This window comes from Carettochelys insculpta, chromosome 3 (assembly GCF_033958435.1).
Source record: "Carettochelys insculpta isolate YL-2023 chromosome 3, ASM3395843v1, whole genome shotgun sequence".
Taxonomy (NCBI): Eukaryota; Metazoa; Chordata; order Testudines; family Carettochelyidae; genus Carettochelys; species Carettochelys insculpta.
The window spans coordinates 26,384,477-26,401,540 of NC_134139.1; the positions used below are offsets into that span (position 1 = coordinate 26,384,477).

The window sequence follows — 17,064 nt, forward strand, 5'->3', positions numbered from 1 at the left end:
ATGTAGTTTCCAGACCAGCCAGCCTTGATAGTGGCAGAACATCCACTAGTAATAGCAATAACAATGCTTCACTTCATGAAGTCAAAGGTATGGTGTCAGTAAATCTGCACTTTGTTTCCATGATTTGGTTTGTATGGCTGGCTTTCTGCTCGTTTTTTTGTTCGTTTGTTTTTAAAGCGTGGCATGTTTTTATTTTAATGCTTTATGCCCTTCTTTTTCCAAATTAGAATATAAATGCAACAGTCCTTCAAATGCATTCAGTAAATATTAACATCGGAGCAATTACAATATATGAAGTTGAAACTATTTTGAAATAAATCTAACATCCTATCCTATATGAATGTATCTAATTCTTTTTGAACCTTCTTACAACACAAACTAACCCACATAGATGGGTATATAATAGAATGTAGTCACCTTTGCAAACTTTAAAAAATAATCCAGTTTGTGATGGGAAATACAAAAGATTTTGTATTTACTGCTGGCTGAAGAATACTGAACAAGTTAGAGTAGTATCCATTCATAAGGCTTCCTATAATGTATTTGACTAATACTTTCTTGATATCATCTGGTTACTGGAAATTTTCAAAGTGAATACTATAGCAGGGGTGATTGCGCCAGGAGACGGGGGTTGTGGTGTTGGGTTTTTTGCCTTTCCTTTTTGCTACTCTCTGGTGAAAGATTCCCTGAGATATATTGTGACTGAGATATTTTGTGACTAAGATTTTATATGTTTCACACACAGGTTCTACTTTAGACAGTTTTCCTTTCTTCAAATATAATTACATTATTCAGAAATAACAAAAACAGTAGAGAGTTTACTCTTCAGCAGCATCTTTGACTCTGATCCGAAAAGAAAGCTTGACAATAAAAGAAAACTGATATTGCAGACTTTTTTTTTGCACTTAATTAGTTCCTCCTTCAGGTCACAATTGTAGTAAACTATAATTCACAATACAAGAAAAATCTTTCTAGTGGAGTCTTTCTAGAAAATTCTGCTGAAGAAATGGCAGTCATTTTCAAGTTTGCAGACAATCCCTTGCAGGGAAGTATGACAAGTGTTTTGCAGGACAGGATTAAAATTCAAAATGATCTAGACCAGGGATTCACAACCTATGGGTCAGGACCCAAACATGGGCCACAATTAGACTGTTTAAGGATCACTGGCTGGGCTCTTAAGGAGCCATTCGCAGCCACTCAACCCCTCCCCAGCTCCCAGTCCCTGCCCTAAGGTGCTGAAATGGAACTCAATTTAATTGATTTAACAGCCAGTAGGAAGGATCCCAGCCTGAAACCAATTAACCTGAGTCCCATTTAAGCCTGCAGGACAGGGAACTGCCCCACTGCAGGTGGGGGAAGGGAGTAGGAGGGCTGGAGGGAGCCAGGCAGAGAAGGAGGCGGCCCAATGAGGGAGCAGCAGCAGCTTGGAACTCCCCTGTGATGTAGATGGGATGGGGCGGCACAGTGGCCAAGACAGGTTTAAGCCTGTGGACAGGGAGGTAGAAGGGGGCTGAGAGCCAGTCAGGGCTCCGTGCCCCAGCCAGCTCCCCCTGCACTGCTTCATGGTTCCTCACCACCCTGCCTGGGATCCTATGGCTGACAGTGCTGGCCAGGGCTCAGTGCCCCAGCTGGCTTCAAGCTATGGGGCTGCAGGAGTTCCCCCCACCCCCCACATCCACCCCCCCCCAGCTGGGGATCCCAGAGCTGGCGCTGCCAGCCAGGGATCAACACCCCAACCACCTTCAAGCTTGGGTCACAAGGTCTTCCTGAATTGCCAAATGGGTTCTGTCTCGAAAAAGTTGTGAACCGCTGAGCTTGACAGACTGCACTGAAGAAAATAAGATGAAATTCAGTAAGGACAAATGCAAAGTAATCCACTTAGGAAGGAAGAGTCAGTTGCGTACAATACAAAATGGGAAATGGCTGCCTAGGAAGGAATGCTATGGAAGGGTATCTGGTGATTATAGTGGATCACAAGCCAAATGAGAGTCAGTACTTTAACATTGATGCAAAAAAAGCAGCATTCTGGGATTTATTAGTGGGAGTGTTGTAAGAGAGACATGAAAAGTTATTCCACTCTACTCCATGCTGAATAGGCCTTAACAGAAGTACTGTGACCTGTTCTGGATGCCACATGTCAAAAAAGATGTAGACAAACAGGAGAAAACCCAGAGAACAGCAACAAGAATGATTAAAATTTGACCTATGAGAAAATACTGAAACAAAATGGGTTTGTTTAGTCTGGAGAAGAGAAGACTGAATGGTTTTCAAATATATAGAATGTCATTACCAAGGGGAGGGAGTGTTCTCCTCAACCTCTCAGGTTAGAACATGATGCGATGGGATTAAATTGTAGTAAAGATGGTTTAGGCTGGATATTAGGAAACACGTTTTAACTGTGAGGGCGGTTAAAGACTGAAATAAATTGCCCAGTGACAGCAGGGCCCAGAGCCTTGCCGGTACTGTGGCTAAGACTGGGGTGGGGAGAGGCCTGCGGTATGCCCTTCGAAGGGGTGAGGCCTCAGGTAGAAGGAGCAGGGCTCAGGCAGTCAGTCCTCAAAACCACCCAGACCGTGGGATGCCCATCCCCAGCTCTCAGAGCTGCCCCAAGTATGTTGCATAACAGTCTTATAGCTATTTAAAAGGCCTAGTGCTCGAGCCACTGCTGTAATAGTGGCAGTAACAGCTGTGAACTCCAGGCCATTTTGTATTGCCAGGCTCTAGGGTATTTATCCCCTTTACCTCAAAATCCGTGTCAGTGGACCTGCCCAGGAACATTGTGGAACCTCTAGCATTTGAGATTTTTAAGACTAGGTTAGATAAACATTTATCAGAGCTGGTTTAAACAGCAGGGAACTGGACTAAATGACCTCACAGGGTCCCTTCCAGTCATATGATTCTATGATATGATTCATGTTCCACCTTTTATGTCTCATTTGTGCATATCTCATGAGTAGCAAATAATTATACACTTCACAGAGCTGCTGAACTTGAACTGAATCAAAAAGTCTTCTGTATATATTTAACCTCTTAGAATCTAGTACTATGGAGATGAATGCACAAACATCTTTTTTTAATTGAAAAACTGAAAATCATGTTAAAATTTGTAACAGATGAAACAAGGGAATGAAAGTACATTTTATAACATGATATCAGAATACAATATTTGATCTGAGTAACAAAGAACAATTAGAGTCTTAGAGTCATTTTTTAAAAAGTGTATAACAGGCATTATTAAGTATTATCTAATAATCCTCAAGTTATTGTTCAGAATGAGCTGTTCAATAATTATTTTCACATAATTTTCATTATAGAACATTTAATACTGCTTACCCCAAAAGCAGGTGGAGTTAGCAACCAAAGCAGGCCACAAAGTCACAGCAGTGGAGAATTTAGTCTGCTTCATGAACATGAGGCTTGGTCTAGCAGCAGCAGCAGTCCCGTCCAGTACCTGAAAAGTCACACCAAGTCGAGTCCGAAGATCCAGCAAAAAATGCCTGAAACTGGGGATAATCAAGGAAAGCAGAAGATCAAAACTGGTTCTCCTGGAAGTGAGGTTGTTACTTTGCAGCAATTTTTAGAAGAAAGCAACAAGATTAGCCCAACAGAGGTTAGTTAAAAATTATTTTAACTATAGGGCTGTACCAATACTTTGTATTTATGCACAGCTTTAATATGGTGTTTCCAGTGTATGTCTTTGTAGGACTCTTAAAATTCTTTTAAAGAGACAGCGGCTATATCTACACCACAAAATAAAGTTGAATTTATTAAAGTTGACTTTGTAACACTAGGATTTTATAAAGTCATAGTTGAGTTTCCACCTCTCCACAAAGTCAACTTAGTGTGCCCCCACTGAGTTGCCAAAGTTTGACCGTTGCGGCAGTGCATTGTGGGAACCTATCCCACAGTTTCCTCAGCCCCATAGCATTCTGGGGCTTCTTCCTGGTGCATTGTGGGGAAAAATGACCTGAAGTGGTTGTGGATGTGTGATGTCATTTTCCCACACTGCATTGCCCTCATTCCCCTCCTGTTAAAAACAAATGGCCATTTTTCAGAGGTCTCTTTCCCCAGTGAGAGTAATAGTTTGATTTGTCCGCATTATAGACCTTTTAACAGAATGTGTCCTGAGAGAACCCAGCTGACTAAACCATGACAACAGGTTACTCAACTAGTTTTCCCCCCAGTGAAAGAACACCTAACAGTGGAAGAATCTGGATCCATGAGAATAGGGAAAGACTTAATATTATTCATGAAGAAGGAAAGTGGAGAATCCCAATGGAAAGAAAGCCAAACAGGTGATGGGCTTCAGAAGCTGAAGTTCCCTTTACAAATGTGCTCTGGGAGCGCCTAACTGACTCTGCCATGTCAACAGGTCGTTCAACTAGCATTCCCCCAGTGAAAGAACACCTTTCATTTTAACTAGTAGGCAGTATTCTATCAAGTGCACATCAGTTAATTTGTTTTGCACTTTAGATAAAGACTTTTACCTAATCAACCAACTAGCATGTCAGGGATCTGTCAGTCCCACATACTACAATGTATATGCTCCAGGAGCACCCAGATGATTGTGCCATGTCAACAGGTCACCCAACTAGTTTTCCACCAGTGAAAGAACACCTTTAATTTTAAGGCAGCACATTCATGAACTGTCAGTCCCACATACTACTATGTTTATAATAACTGTGGATTAAAATCAGATCACATGCAGAAAAGTAGGGAGGGAATTAAAAGGTGAAGCAGCCAAAGGAACAGTGGGGGCACCCATCTGACTGTACCATGTATCCATGATGCCCAAGTGGAATGAACTGGCTCCATGTGACTAGGAAAAGAGCTGTGGGAGCACCCAGCTGACTGTGCCATCTCATCAGGTTGCTCAGCTAATATCCCAGGGGAAAGAAAAACAGTGACTTTGAACAATAAGGGAACACCCAGCTAATAGTGCCATGTCAACAGGTCCCTCAGCTACTTTTCCCCTGGTGAAAATACAGCAAGCAGGCCACTGCAGAGACTGTGGCTCCCCTGAGCCAAATGCTTTGAGAAGGGAGGATACTGGAGCAAGACCTGGAGGTGCACCCCTCAACAAAACTCAGCTGTCAGGGGCCAGCTGAGGGACCTGTTCATGTGGTTCGGTCAGTGGGTTTCTTAGGCGGGGGGGACAGCCCTCAAAATAGGTGCTGCTGGGGGAGCCATCCCTCCCCCAGGGTGTGTTGCCTCTCAGGGGCCAGGCAACCCCCAGAAATATTTCCCATGGGGAGAGCCATTGCCCTGGCATTTGTTGCCTCTCAGGGGCCAGACAGCCCCCGAAAATGTTTGATGCCAGGGGATCCAGCCCCCGGCACTTGGTGAACCCCTGGAAGATGTGAAGTACAGAAGCCTTCATGCTGCACAGGCCAGGGCATGCTGCTGTCTGGAACCATGGTGTATACTGCACAATTGGCACATGGTGTGGTGGGGCACGGTCTAGTCTACCAGCCACATGCAACAGTGAAGTTTCTCAGACTCTCCTGCTAAATCCTGTGCAGAGAGAAAGCCTTCACTCTGCACAGGGCAGGACATGCTGCTGTCTGGAACATGACCCCTCACAGGCCAGTCGCCATGTAGTGTGCAGGGCTGGGAGCTGGCCTGCATGGCACCTCTGGTGGGGACTAGCCATATGGTCTATTGGTAGCTAGACTGCTAGCTGCATGGCTCCTGCGGGGAAGGGTGTCGCGTACAAATGTGAATGAAGCACAGAAAAGTAGTTTCTCAGCTTTTCCTGCTACATCCTGTGCAGGGAAGAAGCCTTCACCCAAGGCAGGACATGCTGCTGTATGACGTGGTCTGCTCTCTGGTCCCCTCAGCCAAACCACCATGGGGGGTGGTGGGCGTTAGCCTGCCAGCCAGTGAGATCCCAGCTCTCCTGATGGCTCCATGCTGGGGCTCTCTTTCATGGCTAGATGCAATTGCCATGCTGATCATAAAGAAATGAATTCATATTGGTGGGTTTCCTGTTTCCTTCTTTCTGCACATCTGGAGATCAGAGGATTTGAAAGTGGACAGAACGTAAACATTCTGGGCATTGTGGGATACCTCTGGAGGCCAATAAAATTGATTTAAAGAAACAATGCTTCCACACTAGCATTAATTCAACCTTTTAAATTCGAACTTGATGTTATGCTGCATCAAATGGTCAATGCAAGAATGTTGGCCTTAGTGCCCATTAAAATTGACCTAATGGTATTCGCAGTGAAAACAGTCACATTGTAAAATCAAGCTAACTGCCTTAAAATCAGCTTTATGCTGTACTGTAGACATGGCCATTGTCATGTAATAATTTGTCTACACAGTAGCCTGCCATGGACTGCCTGTCCATGTGGACCCTGTTGACATGCATTAATAGTTTGTTAATATACTTTGATATAGTCTTTTTTGAATCTTTTTTTGAATGCATGTCAACTGTGTGGATGCAGACACTCTGTGTCAAGCTAGTATGCGAAAGATTCATATCATATTTTGCTGCAAACTAAATGTTCATATGGAAAAATCCTTAGTTTTCAGGTGCAAAATTTAGTTTTTGGTATGGAAAAGAGAGACGAATAGTGAAGACTACATAGTGTTATGTGAGATAATACGCTAAACAGGAGCTAAGTGGTATTATGATTCAGTGTGCAGTGGGGAAAAACAGCTACCACCCACCCAGGATTAGCACAGCTGTTCGGATGGCAGTGAATATGCTTAACTCTGACTATGCATCCCCAGTAAAAGGAGACAGATACACTGCAGGATAATTCTAAAAAATATAAATGCAAAGAATAACAGTTTGTAAGTGGCTGCTACTTCTTCCCTGGTGACCGTATTAGGAAGGAAAAGTTGAGGGCTCCTGTTCGAAGTGCTGCAGCTGTGCATACTCATCAGTAATAGCTAGGTATGTAGTCAGATGGCCCAAAGTAGTTTCCTTTCATCTCAGTACCTGGTAATTGTCTTCAGTGAGAGAGACAATTGTCTTCAGTCTGAGCCCTCATGAAGGTGAATAAAATTGTGGTATTTTCTTCAGAGTTTTCTCCCCTCTACCTCATCATCAAAAGAGACTGTCTTGCTTGCCTCACCTTCTCCAGTTGAGGCTATGATCTTTCTAGTTTCGATGGGATGAATGTCTGACTCTTTCTGTTGTTACTGAGGGTACTTTCAATCTTGATAACTTTACTCTGTGTGAGGTGGAGTCAGGAAATAAATTGATGGAAGTACTGCTGTCAAACCAATAAATGGCTAGTATAAACAGGACAATACAAGAGTGCTTTCACTAAAGCTATACTTTACTTAAGCCGTGTCTACATGTGCACTCTACTTCGAAGTAGCGGCATTAACTTCGAAATAGCGCCCGTCACGGCTACACGTGTTGGGCGCTATTTCGACGTTAACATCGACGTTAGGTGGCGAGACGTTGAAGCCACTAACCCCATGAGGGGATGGGAATAGCGCCCTACTTCGAAGTTGAACGTCGAAGTAGGGACCATGTAGACGTTCCGCGTCCCGCAACATCGAAATAGCGGGGTCCGCCATGGCGGCCATCAGCTGAGGGGTTGAGAGACGCTCTCTCTCCAGCCCCTGCGGGGCTCCATGGTCACCGTGTGCAGCAGACCTTAGCCCAGGGCTTCTGGCTGCTGCTGCTGCAGCTGGGAATCCATGCTGCATGCACAGGGTCTGCAACCAGTTGTCGGCTCTGTGGATCTTGTGTTGTTTAGTGCAACTGTGTCTGGGAGGGGCCCTTTAAGGGAGCGGCTTGCTGTTGAGTCCGCCCTGTGACCCTGTCTGCAGCTGTGCCTGGCACCCTTATTTCGATGTGTGCTACTTTGGCATGTAGACGTTCCCTCGCAGCGCCTATTTTGATGTGGTGCTGCGCAACGTCGATGTTGCCAGCCCTGGAGGACGTGTAGATGTTATTCATCGAAATAGCCTATTTCGATGTCGCTACATCAAAATAAGCTACTTCGATGTAGGCTTCACATGTAGATGTAGCTTTAGTCTCAAGCAATGATATACGTCCACAACAGGTTAGTAAAACACCACAAGAAATTCCAGACTCGTATTTATTCAAGGTATAGAGAAGGTCTCAAATAGATAACTGCAAGCATCCAGTGGCTGGCCAACCAGCCAGCCATCTTCAAGGAAACTTGAGAGGTTTAAAAGGTTTAAAAGGTTTTTTATTTTTATTTTAAAACTTGAGAGGTATCCACACATTCACTTGTCCGTAGTACTCAGATTTCTTCATCATTTTATGTCCAACTTCTTAGTATTACATAGCTTGTTCATGAGCAAAATCGTTGATCAGAAGCTAAATTAAGAGTGGAAATTTTCAGGCTGTCAGGTGTGCAACTTTCACTCAGTCAGTTAGGCGAACTTTCTGTCCGTTAACTAGCTGTATAGAAATAGTTATAACTGTTACCAATCTTTCCATCTTGCAAAATTATATGTCAGGAGGAGAGAGGGTCATGTTTTACTCCTCGAGATCACTCATTTCACCCTTCCTTCCTAGTCTGTTAGCTGTACTAAGATTTCAGAAAAGCTTCCTTTTAGCTTCTTTCAGCAAAAAATATAACAATTAGTATTCCAGCCCCTGTTAGAGGTTTAAACATGTTTCTGGGCTATCAGAAATCTGCTCCTACAATATCTTTCTAACACCTTTGTCCAGGAAGCCACTGCTCAAACTTTTGGACTCCCTGGAAGTCCAAGGGAAAGGAAGAATAACCCTCTCAGTCAATGACTATTTTTGAAGCTAGCTAAAAGGGTCTAGAACAATTTTTGCCTTTGGTATTTCTACCTCAAGGAAACCTGGTTCATATCAAATTCTCAGGGAGGGATTTGATTCATTTTACCAATGTCCCATAACTTACTTATTTGTGATTCTTCTTTGAGTGCTTGTTCATGTGCATTCCAATTAGGTGTGCACACATGCACAAAAGCCAGAAGATTTTTGCCCAGCAGCAACCTTCGCGTCAGCGTAGGCACCCCTTAGAGTGGCACTGATACAGCACACAAAATATATCCTTACTCACCCACCATCCTCCTCCACGCCCCACAGTTCCTTCTTACCTCCCAGTAACAGTACCTGGAACCGCCTCACTTTTGCTGTTGCAAGTGCCTCTAGCAGCACTCTTTGTATATAATTGTTAGAGTTAGCAGCTTTGTTCATTGTTCTGGTTTTATTAATAGTGTTAATAGTTAGGAGAAAAGCTCCCCTGCATTCCCTTTACCTGTACTGGGGCATGCTTCTGTCCCTGGGTTTTCAGTTTGCCAAGACTTTGGAGAGCTTATGCCAAAGAGTGACAATCATATTGAGTATCAGAGGGGTAGCCGTGTTAGTCTGGATCTGTAACAGCAACGAAGGTTCCTGTGGCACCTTATAGACTAACAGAAAAGTTTTGAGCATGAGCTTTCATGAGCAAAGACTCACTTCATCAGATGAAGTGAGTCTTTGCTCATGAAAGCTCATGCTCGATCATATTGAGTGTCTCAGGTGCCTCAGAGAGATTCATCAAAAGGAGAAGTTCTGAATTTCTAAAGGCTTGCACCTGTGAACCCTCAAAGAATGTGAGCAGAGACTTCAAATTCTGTTCACAGAAGCCGCACTTTGCCCCCCGTCCAGTCTGGCACCATCTGCATCTTTATGCAGCACAATGTCATTGGCACAGAGCAAGCAAGGGCAGATACTGCCAGGGAACTGACCATAGAGGCACTCAGTGCAAATTTTTATCCCTGGTGGTTCAGGAGAGGTATGGATTGGGACGATCTTCTAACCCCCAGAGGAAGCAAGTCTCTGGGCACAGACAGCAGCCTCAAGATGGAAGTTGATACCCCAGGCTATGTCAGTTCCTGCTTGCCAAGGGGTTCAGTCGAGTCTGATCCATCAGTGCTGCCCAGACCATCATGGCCAGGAAATTCAACTTCCCTCAACTTTGGTAACCTTCAAGAGATCTAAGGAGTTGATTCAGATGACAGCACCTGAGCCCTCCACGAAGGTTCGCATGCCAGCATCAACAAGGCTGCCAGTGCCATCTCATGGTAGGCCCTTCCTGCTACTGCATCATTCACCATCTCTGTTACAGACTTCTCCGCTATGACCAATGCAAGACATGACATCATTTAGATTGTTGGGGTCTCATCACTCAGCACTTCTGAGCGCTGCACCTCCTTGGTTGTCAGTGTTGGAGTCAGAATCTGTCATTGACTCCTACCAATCCAATGGATCCAGCAGAAGGTCTTGCTTGTGGCACCATCACCAGCCACCATTGATACAGTGCCCCCCCCCCATTGGAACTGATCATAGTGGCCATTCTGTACTCCTTGAACCTATCATCAGGTCCAGGGTGCATCTCAAGACCCCAGAGCTAGAACCAGATCCACATCCATAGCCTCAGCATCACAGGTTTCTAGATCTTCTGCAGTGTTGGATCTGGTATTGACAGCTTCGGCACCATCAGTATACATGGCACCAGTAAGACCCATCTTCTTTGAGAGGGACTCCTGCACTCCTATATTGCCTGGTGTCAGCTTTGGCACTCATGACTGAAGCCAGACAGATGGCAACTCTGGTGCCACTTGCAGCTCGGAATCTAGTGGTGACTATCATACTGATTCTGGCTGCCACTCTTCCGGCATTGACCGCCCTGGCACCAGCCCCTTCTGAGACCATTCTGGCACCATGTGTTCCAGTGCCAACTCCAGTACTGGTAGCTGCGTCAGCACCAATGATAACCAATCTCCAGACAATCACATCAGCACCTGGCTTCACTCCAACTCTAGGACAACAGGGCATTGCAACAGTTGCTACATAGGATAGCACAGAGCCTGGGGATTCAGGCCAAGGAGATTGTTGAGGATGTAGCTCATGTTGATAGTGTCTCTTCCTTGGGACCTTCCCACATTGCCCTTCTGATCATAAGACGATTACAAACAATACTCGATCCCGCTGGGAAACCCCTGCCTCTTTGTTGCCCACTGTGAATGTGAATAAATGGCATTATTTTGTCCCTTCTAAGGGTTACAAAAATCCTTATATGTACACACACACCTCTGACTCATCAGTAGTAGAGGTGGCAAACTAGAGGGAATCTTAAGGATCTCAAGGGCCTTCTCCCAAAAAGAGAGAAGCCAAAAATGGACCTCTTTGGGAGAAAGGTGTAATCTATGAGAGGTTGAAGCTTAGAATTTTGATTCAATAGACCCTCATGAGCTGCTATGCACCAATGTCTGCTCCACATTTTTGAAATTCACTGAGCTTCTCTGTTATGACACTAGGCAAAAATTTACTTCCTAGGTAGAAGAAGGTGACTTGGTGGCTAGAGCGTCTTTGCAAGCAGCAATTGATGGGGCAAACGCAACAGCTTGTGCCTTAGTCACAGAGTGGCCATGAGAAGGAGCTCCAGTGTCCAGGTCTCCGAAGTAGCATTTGAAGTACAACAAACATTGCAGGATGTATTATTTGAAGAGCCTGTGCTGTTTTTTGAAAAGACAAATATGAGACTTCATTGGTTAAAAGCTCTAGGGCTATTTTAAAATTTCTAGGCATGCATACAACCTCCCCACAATGTAGGCACTTTAAGCCCCAAGCCTGGTCTTACTCATATCAGCCTCCTAATTGCCAGGATTCCTTCTGTAGGAGGAATCATAGTGGCAGGAAAAGACAACATTCAGGTCCTAGCCAAGGTTCTAGCCACCTCAAATCTTCCTCAGGTTCAAACCAAACCAAACCCTTTGATGGTATATCACCTTCACTACTGTATCCAGACCTTGCCTTTACTTCCCATCTGTCCCTGTTGTACCATCCCTGGTCCCGTATCACCTTGAACAGTTTGTTCTCAGCACAAGAAGAGGGGAACTCCATCCAGTTTTCACCACCCTGGTCTTTCCACCTCTGCTTCCCAATCCCTCTTCTGGGACCCCTTTCATAAGCATCTCCTCATACGAGAGTTGTGATCGCTTCTGGCCTTGGGAGCTATAGAGGAGGTTCCTCAAGAGTACAAGGGGGAGGGTCTTTTATTCTAAGTATTTTCTAATGTCAAAAGCCAACAGAGGACTCGGACCCATCTTCGACCTGCAGTAACTGAACAACTTCATAAAAAATTCAAATTCCACGTGGTCTCTCTGGCTTCTGTTATCCTGTCACTGGTCCAATGAATTGGTATGCTGCCCTTGATCTCAAGGATCATTCTTTTCTATAGCTGTCTATCCTTTTCACAGGAAATATCTCAGAGTTGTAGTGAAAAATGTTCACTGCCTATTCACAGTCCTGTCATTTGGCCTATCCTTGGTCCCCCTGGGTATTCGTGAAGTGTATGACTTTCATCGTGGCGTTTCTATGCAGACAGCATATGCAGGTGTTTCCTTATCTGAACAGTTCCAGATTCCAGCTGAAGGCTCATATCCAGCTAATAAGGGACACTTTCAACAACCCAAGACCCCTTTTGACTGAGAGGAAGTCCATTTTGTACCCAATTCAGAGGATAAAATTTATAGGGGACAGTCCTGGACTCCAACCAAGCAGAGCTTTTCTGTCTCAGTCCACAGTTACAGCCACTGACTGATCTGATCCGCAGCAATTTTCAGTTTCCCACTACTACGGTAAGAAATTGCCTGAAACTCTTGGGGCATATGGTCGCTTGCATTTATATAGTACAGCATGCCAGACTCAGGCCTCTCCAGATGTGGCTAGCGTCAGTATACTGACCAGCTCACAACAGACTAGACATGGTGATTACCTTGCTGGGCAGTATTGGACTCCCTCCTTTAGTAGACAGATTCCACCAACACCCTCGCCAGTGGTCTTTTCCTCACCCTCCCCCGCCAGCCATCCCAGCCACTGGTGGCAAATGCATCTGATCTAGGGTGGGTAGTGTACCTTGGGAACCTAGGAACATAAGATCTCAGATCTTGAGCTGACTTGGCTCTGCACATCAATATCAGAAAGCTAGCAGCAGTACTACTTTTCTGCTAAACTTTTTGGGTATATATATCAGGTTGATGCATATTGGTAATGACAGACAACACAACAAAGATGATCTATATCAGCAAACTGGGGATGCACATACATAGAAGCCCTTTTGCTGTGGGACTTCTATGTAGAACATTTGATCAATTTTTCAGGCATTTTATATCTCAGGAGTCCAAAATGAGTTGACAGATCACCTCAGCAGGTCCTTTCTCACTCACAAGTAGTCTCTTTGCCTGGATGTGGCTGCCTTTCTCTTCCAGAGGTGGGGCACTCTCAGCTAGATTTGTTCACCATGTACCACAACACAGAGCATTGCCTCTTCTGCTCATTCCAGAATCACAGCCTGGACTACATTATTGGGAGAGGCCATCTACTTTATGCGTTTCCTCTGATTTCATTCCTGCACCAAATGCTCCTCAAAATCAAGAGGGATCAAGCCCATGTCATGCTAACAACATCAGCCTGGCTTCATCAGCATTGGTATACATCTCTCCTGGACATGTCAGTGGACACTCTAATCACACTTCCACTGCACCAGGACCTTCTGATGTAAGACAGTGGTCACCTCCATCACCCGAACCTAGACTCTACATCTCATGGCTTGGAAGCTCTGTGACTGAACCCCAGAGGGCTACTCCACTTAGGCCAGGTTTGTCAGGTTCTCATGGGGAGTAGGAGGCCCTCTACCACAGCTACTTATCTGGCTAAGTGGAAGAGATTCTCCATCTGGGCTTCACACCATGGTTCAGGCATCGTGTCAGTACCAGTTCTGCTCATTCTAGACTATTTGCTACATGTAAAGCATCCATGTCTTTCCATCTCATCTGTAAGAAGCCACTTAGCTGTCATTTCAGCATTCCAGCCTGGGACACCAGGGAGCTCAGTCTTTTCTGATTGTACAGTTCTTAAAAGGCTTGGACAGACTGTACCCTCAAGTATGTCAACTGACTTCCAGGGACCTCAGCATGGTTCTCTCAGGATTCAGAGGGCCACCCTTTCAGCTGCTAACCACATGTTCCCTACTATGTCATATAAGGTAGCAGTCTGGTGGCTGTGATCTCGGCTAGAAGGGGCTTAGAACTAAAGGCCCTGGTCTCTAAATGGCATACACAGTGCTCTTTAAAGACACAATTCAGTTTAGACTTCATCTGCATTTCTTTCTAAGGTGGTGTCTCATTTTTACATTAAACAAGATACCTTCCTCGTGGTTTTCTACCCTAAACCCCAGTCTGGGCCACTGGAGGAGACTCCACTTTGGATGAGTGTAGAACGCTAGCTTTCTATATTGCATGTAACACACAGTTCAGGAAGTCAATCCAGTTGTTTGTGTCTGTTATATATAGGATAAAAGGACAGCCTGTTCCATCTCAGTGGATTTACTTTTGAATAGTCTCCTGTGTCTTTGAATGCTCGGTATTGCATGGATCCCTACAGCACTGATCATTTTCCTTGCTCATGTTCCTATGTTTGAGATGTGTTGAGCAGCAATGTGATCCTCTATTGACACCTTCACTGCACATTATACAATTACCCAGCAGGCTAGGTATCGCGCAGCCTTCGGCAGGTGTCAGGGGCTCCTTCCCCACTACGTATTTGTAGTGCAGAAAGTGGGGCCTCGCAGAATCTTAAAAACACCTTGCCTGTAAACAGGCATTACCTTAAAACTTCCCAGGGTCAAAGATTCCCTGGCCCTGGGAGTAGTTCCCTGCCTCCACCAAGTGAAAAAAGACCCCCTCCCCCAAAAAAACACACTTGGACATCTTCCTGTGGGGTACCCCAAGCTCTTAATCCCCCTTCAGAAGAGAGTGTGGACACAAAAACCTGTAATTCAATAGCTGACCATTTGGTCTGAGATACAGACTCTCTTTAGGACATAGAAATCAGATTAGCTGCTTACAACAGTGATTACTCACAAAACAAGAAAAAGGTAAAACATGGGTTGCATGCGGAGAAGAATATTTCTCTGCGATCCCACTTAAAAGTTACAGGGGGAAAATCTCAAGTCAACCAACACCACAAAAGAGAAAGAACAGAGCAGCCAACATCAAAACAAGATAACAAGCCAATAGTCCATCCAAATTTAAAATAACCAGAAGAATGCGTCATACATTTCCCTTGTACTTACACCTCTATGTTTGATTTTGCAACGGGTACGATATTTTTTATTTTTATTCAAATTGACTGGGAGACATTTCCCTCTGGGTTTTTCTCCCTGTGATGTGCAGAGAAAAAAGCCGTAATTGTTCTCTGTTTAAACACAATTATTTCACTCCCATTGGCTCACCTGGGATTCAGGTTACCTCAGGAAGAATAACCCCTTCCTTGCACTCATTCATGACAGCAGGCCAGTGCTTCAATCAATTTATGACTCCAACCCCACTTCCTAAGGTTCTACATTATGAATCACTTCATTAGAATTCACATGAGCAAGCACTCGAAGAAGAAAATATGGTTACTTACCTCTCATAACTGTTGTTCTTCAAGATGTTCATGTCCATTCCAGTACCCACCTTCTTCCCCACGGTCAGAGTAGCCAGTAAGAAGGAACACGGGAGCTGGTGGGTCAGCAAAGCTATATATTGGGCACCATATCAGCACCACTTCAGGGGATGCCTAAGCTGACCTGATGGTTGTTTCTAGGCAAAAATTTTCTGGCTTCCATGCATGCATGCCTGCACACACCTGATTTGACACATCTTGAAGAATACTTGCAAGATGTAAGTAACCATTTTTTCTGTTACAAGTGAGAAAACTAGAAATGAGTAGAATGTCATTAAGTCCAGGTGATTGGTTATGTTTGGAATACAGGTTTTTTCTTCAGCTTCCCTGAGGTTGTGAATGGTGGCAGTTATAGACAGATATTTTTTTCTGGTCTTTTGGGATCAGTACATTCTTGTAATAAGAAACAGGACATTGTTTAAAGAACACACTATTTCCAACATAACCTTGGAGGTTTTTGAGATCTTTCAGACACAATTGATAGGAGTTTGAGTAGGACTCTCTTCCTCATTTTTGAAGACACAGATGATTTGGGCTCTGATACAAGTAGTTTTGAGCTTTGATATAGCAAGGTATGTGAGCACATGCTTAGGTGCATCCCTATTCATCATGATTACTTCATCTCATGTGTTTCATGTTAAACCTTTTCTTAAGTGCTTTGCTGAATATGGATGTATTGCTGAATATTGGGAATTTTTTTTGTGGGGGGGCGGTTAAAAAGGCAGGAAAAGTTGGACTCTAGGCTTGAATTATTTTCTTTTCTCTGAGGATATCTTCAGTTAGGGCGCACACTTTCAGAAGTCCTCTTCAAGAGCTGGCTACCAGCAAAGACACACACACAAATGGAAAAGTAACAGAGAGTAAGCCGTGCTAGTCTATACACTATCAAAACAAAAAGCAGTCAAGTAGCACTTTAAAGACTAGCAAAATAGTTTATTAGGTGAGCTTTCGTGGGACAGACCCACTTCTTCAGACCGTAGCCAGACCAGAACAGACTCAATATTTAAGACACAGAGAACCAAAAGCAGTCAGCAAGGAGGACAAATCAGAAAAAGATAATCAAGGTGAGCAAATCAGAGAGTGGAGGGGTGGGGGGGAAGATCAAGAATTAGATTGAGTCAAGTATGCAGACGAGCCCCTATAGTGACTCAGAAAGTTCCCATCACGATTTAAACCATGTGTTAATGTTCCGAATTTGAATATAAATGTCAGTTCGTCCACTTCTCTTTCTAAAACAGAGCGATAATTTCTCTTCAGTAACACACATACCTTGAGGTCATTGACAGAATGCCCCATTCCATTAAAATGTTGGCTAACTGGTTTGTGGATCTGGAGTGTTTTGATGTCTGTTTTGTGCCCGTTGACCCTTTGTCTAAGGGAGTTAGAAGTCTGTCCAATACACAAAGCATCTGGGCATTGTTGGCACATGATGGCATATATGATGTTAGTAGAGGAGCATGAGAAAGTGCCCGTGATTCTGTGAGTAACCTGCCTAGGTCCAGTGATGGTATTTCCAGAGAAGATATGTGGACAAAGCTGGCAGCGGGCTTTGTTGCAGGGAAAGGTTCCAGGACTGGTGTTCCTGGGGTATAGACTGT

At 44.4% G+C, this 17,064-nt stretch overlaps 1 protein-coding gene across 7 annotated transcripts in view; it reads left to right on the top strand.

Moving 5' to 3' along the window:
- The window catches only part of CCDC88A (coiled-coil domain containing 88A), a 274,165-nt gene that overhangs the window by 242,955 nt on the left and 14,146 nt on the right, over positions 1-17,064 (top strand). For 3 of the 7 annotated variants that reach the window (XM_074989496.1, XM_074989493.1, XM_074989494.1), the window contains exons 29-30: positions 7-87; positions 3,315-3,610. In XM_074989496.1, coding sequence (XP_074845597.1) covers positions 7-87; positions 3,315-3,610 — 377 coding nt within the window. The remainder of the gene's footprint in view (positions 1-6; positions 88-3,314; positions 3,611-17,064) is intronic. The other 4 variants (XM_074989497.1, XM_074989498.1, XM_074989495.1 and 1 more) reach the window with 2 other exon arrangements.